The sequence below is a fragment of the Apium graveolens genome, chromosome 11 (assembly GCF_009905375.1).
Source record: "Apium graveolens cultivar Ventura chromosome 11, ASM990537v1, whole genome shotgun sequence".
Lineage (NCBI taxonomy): Eukaryota > Viridiplantae > Streptophyta > Magnoliopsida > Apiales > Apiaceae > Apium > Apium graveolens.
The window spans coordinates 194,101,755-194,106,084 of record NC_133657.1 but is presented as its reverse complement, the minus strand read 5'-3'; the positions used below and the strand labels follow the sequence as shown (position 1 = coordinate 194,106,084).

At 35.6% G+C, this 4,330-nt stretch overlaps 1 protein-coding gene across 1 annotated transcript; it reads left to right on the top strand.

Annotated features, from left to right (window-relative positions):
- Positions 1 to 208: 208 nt before the first annotated feature.
- Positions 209 to 3,556, top strand: LOC141696392 (uncharacterized). The gene is made up of 5 exons (XM_074500538.1): positions 209 to 1,742; positions 1,858 to 1,937; positions 2,178 to 2,704; positions 2,803 to 3,029; positions 3,378 to 3,556. Exons 1-5 carry the CDS (start codon positions 209 to 211, stop codon positions 3,554 to 3,556), a joined length of 2,547 nt encoding a protein of 848 aa, XP_074356639.1.
- The last annotated feature ends 774 nt before the right edge of the window (positions 3,557 to 4,330 follow it).

Below are 4,330 nucleotides of genomic sequence, written 5' to 3'. Positions count from 1 at the left end.
TGTCATCGATTATAACTTTGTTTGTTTATTTTTTGATTTAGTTTATAACTATGAGATCTTTCAATATGAATTTTAATTAGGAATGGTTAGGCTTGTATTGATAAAATCTCATTTTATAAATGAGATTTTATAATTATGATTATATAATTTATGATATATGTCATTTGTTTCTTTCTTTGTGTAGAAAATAGGTTTGTGAACAATCAATATGACTTGGGTTTCACTTCCAAAGTACAGTGAGGCCTATCGTAATGGGGTGACAGATTTTATACAAAATGCTTTCGATAATTTTGCCACAGGATCTGAACTAAGATGCCCTTGCAAAGATTGTAATAATCGTTTCTGGTTTTCTAAAGAAGACGTGTATGACCATCTCGTTAGTAACAGTCTGTGTCCATCGTTTGTTAATTGGGTATACGAAGTGTCAACCCCTAAGTTTAAAAAAGTTGATCAGGAGATGGATTGTGATAGTGGTATGGGCCTAGCTGAAGATTTTGATAAAATGATTTGTGATGAAAGTAGAGTTAGGAATGGAATGAATGACACTGCAAAAAGGTTTTATAAGCTTGTTGAGGAAGGGAAACAACCTTTGTATCCCGGGTGTGAACAATTTACTCTTTTAGGATTTGTAGTGAAACTTTACTTATTAAAGTGCACTCATGGTTTTACTGAGGGTGCCTTGAGCGGTATTCTGAAGTTGATAAAGGAGGCATTTCCTGATGTAAATCTGCCTTCTTCTTTTAAGGTGGCCAAAAATATGATTAGGGAATTAGGTCTTGATTATCAGAAAATACACGCTTGTCCCAATGATTGCATGTTGTATTGGGGGGAAAATTTAAACTTAATAAAGTGCAAATTTTGTGGGGTTTCAAGATGGAAACTTCCAAAAAACAGGACTGATGCACCTGTTTCTCCTGACTTAGAAGAAAAAAAGTCTAAAGTTCCTGCAAAAGTCTTACGATATTTCCCGTTAAAACCAAGGCTCCAACGCTTATTCATGTGTAAAGACTACTCTAAACTCATGACATGGCATGCACTAGAAAGAACAAAAGATGGAAAGCTACGACATCCGACCGATGCAGAGGGTTGGAAGTCGATGGATGCTAACCATCCAAATTTTGCAGCGGACCCTCGAAATATCAGGTTAGTTTTAGCGGCAGATGGGATTAATCCTTATCGATCGATAAATATAAGTCACAGCACTTGGCCAATTATTCTAGTGAATTATAATCTTCCTCCTTGGTTGATTATGAAACCTGAAAACTTAATTCTTTCGACACTAGTCCCTGGACCCGTGTACCCTAGTAATGATATAGATGTATATATGCAGCCACTCATCGCTGAGTTGAAAAAATTATGGGAAGTAGGTTTACAAACCTACGATGCCTATGCTGATGAAACATTCATGTTACGTTCGAGTCTTTTCTGGACCATTAGTGATTTTCCAGGGTATGCCATTTTATCGGGTTGGAGCACGAAGGGTAAGTTAGGTTGTCCGAATTGCGATTACTGTACTTCTTCATTGTATTTGAAGCATAGCCGTAAAGTCTGCTATATGAACCATAGAAAATTTCTACCTCCTGACCACAAGCATAGGTTTGATACTAGAAGATTTAATGGTAAGGTTGAAACTGATGTTTGCCCCCCTCCATTATCTGGAAAGGATATTGAAGAATTATTGCACGGATATGAAAATTATTTTGGGAAACGAGATGCAAAGAAGAGGAAAAGGGGTGCAGATTGTCCATTTAAAAAGAAATCTATATTCTTTCAATATCCATATTGGAGAGATAATTTAATTAGACATAATCTAGATGTCATGCATATAGAAAAAAAATATCTGTGATAAAATATTAGGGACTTTGTTGAATATGGGTGGCAAGACGAAAGACCATATCAGTGCCCGAAAAGATTTGCCGGAAATGGGTATTCGAAAGGTTCTTCATCCCATTAAAATTGGAGATAGCAATCGCTATAAAATCAGGGCAGCAACTTTCGACATGACGAAAAAAGAAAAAGAAATCTTTTGTACATTATTCATGGACGCTAAGTTGCCCCACTGAACTGCATCTAATATCAGTCGATGTGTAAATGTAGCTGAACGAAAGATATTCGGGTATAAAAGTCATGATGCGCACTTTATCCTCCAGTATCTACTATAATTTGCTGTTGTAAAGAACTTAAAACCAGAGGTCACAATACCTTTAGTTAAATTAGGTGCATTTTTCCGGGGGATATGCGGAAAAGTGTTGGAGCTGAAAGAAGTTCATAAGTGGCAGAAGGAAGTTATTGAAATACTCTGCCAATTAGAAATTAACTTCCCGCCTGCATTTTTTGACATCATGGTTCACCTTCCAGTCCACTTATGTAAGGAAGTGGAATTTGGGGGACCGGTGCATCTAAGATTGATGTTTGGTATTGAGAGATATCTAGGTAAATTGAAGTCATATGTCCGAAATAGAAGTAAACCAGAAGGGTTTATAGCAGAAGGGTACCTGGCAGAAGAATGCGTGACATTTTGTTCCAGATTTCTAACTAATAGTAGAAAAACAGAGATTGAGAAGAACATAAATGTTGGATACCCCATTGGTTCGAGGAGAAACAAAGATGGAAAGTCTGTCTACTTGGCGGAACATGTTTGGATAGATGCTCATCGATACATACTATTCAACAGTGGAAATGTCGAGATTGAGAAGCTTATCGAGTACGTTCTTATTCCCTTTATATGTTCAAGTTAATATAGTAGTTTAAACTAGGAATATAGATGGTAATTTTAATTTCATTTTTGTGTACAAATTGTAGGGAACATCGTATTTTATATGATAATGAAGCAAAGACAAAGAAATACAAAAAAGAAAGAATACATACTCTAGAATTTCATAACTGGTTAAAGGCTAAGGTTGAGAAAAGAACTGAAAATACATTGGAATTGTCAAATTTGGCAAGGTGGCCTCAACGAGCAGCGAAAAAATTTAGTGGCTATGTCATAAATGGATTCAGATTTCACACCAGGAAAAGGGATACCAACTGTACTACATAAAATTACGGTGTCATCTTGACAGCTCTAACCACCAGTTTTGCGAGTTCGAAGGATCAAAATCCAACAGTTGGGGATGTTATTTACTACGGAGCAATTGAAGAGATTATTGAAGTAGATTATTGGGGTGCATTTACGGTTGTTTTGTTTAGGTGCATTTGGTATCAAAAGGATAAGGACTGCTTTGGGCTCACACGTGTCAATTTCAGTAAATTATGTCAAAAGGATGATCCATTTGTACTAGCTATACAAGTACAACAGGTATTCTACATTCAAGATTGTACCGAAAAGAACTTGTGGTTTGTTGTTAAGAAACTACCGAAATAGCACAATGGAATAGACGAGGAAACTGATAATATGCTTGAAGATCTTTGCGGACCTACCATGCATGATACTGAACTTGAATACCCATTTCAGAAACAAACTGATGATATGACTTGGCATAGGGATGACATCCCGAATGAAAATGTGTCATCCGGTGAAGAGGAAGAAGATCATGATGATGACCATGACGAATGAATGGACATGTTGACTTCTTTATTTCTGTTTTTTATGCTCATCTGTTGCTTTTAATTATGAAAAACTTTGTACCACTACTTGTAACTTATTCCTGATTGCTTGTAAAATTTGATGATCAGTTCACTTGTTATTTGCTACTTGTTGTTTGTTGTAACTTATTCCTGATTATTTGTTATTTAATTTTTATATTTCACTCGTTACTTGATAGTAATTGCTTATATCTGTATAATGTGGGGACTAATTAATATTCATGTTCATGTTATTTTCAGGTTATGGAAGAAAACTATTTTTTCCTCAGGTTCCACCATAAGTGCCAGTTTCAAAAAACCTAATACACAAATGGAACGATTACAATAATTAATGCAGCTGCGGATCCTGATAGATTTTCATTCTCGGTACTGATGGAGTATGTTAAAGATGACCTTAGATATACAGAAATTGGAGGAATTTATGCGAAGAAAGAAGATAGATGGAAAATACTGATGACTGATAAAGATGTAGATGATCTTGTAGCAGGGGTAAAACTTGGTTCTTTCTTGAATGTTTACCTTGACAATATGGTGGACACATCTATTGTTCCTGCTACCCAGATACAACCACATGTTGTCATAAGACCAAGGACACAATTTGAAGGTAAAATAATTTTGGCTCCAAAATTTTTTTATATGAATTTGAGTACTGAACTGACAGTTTATATCTTTTTTGTCTTTATATCGTAGGTGCTGATTTACCCTTGAAAAGGAAGTTTGTGACGATTAAAGATCTTAAACAACA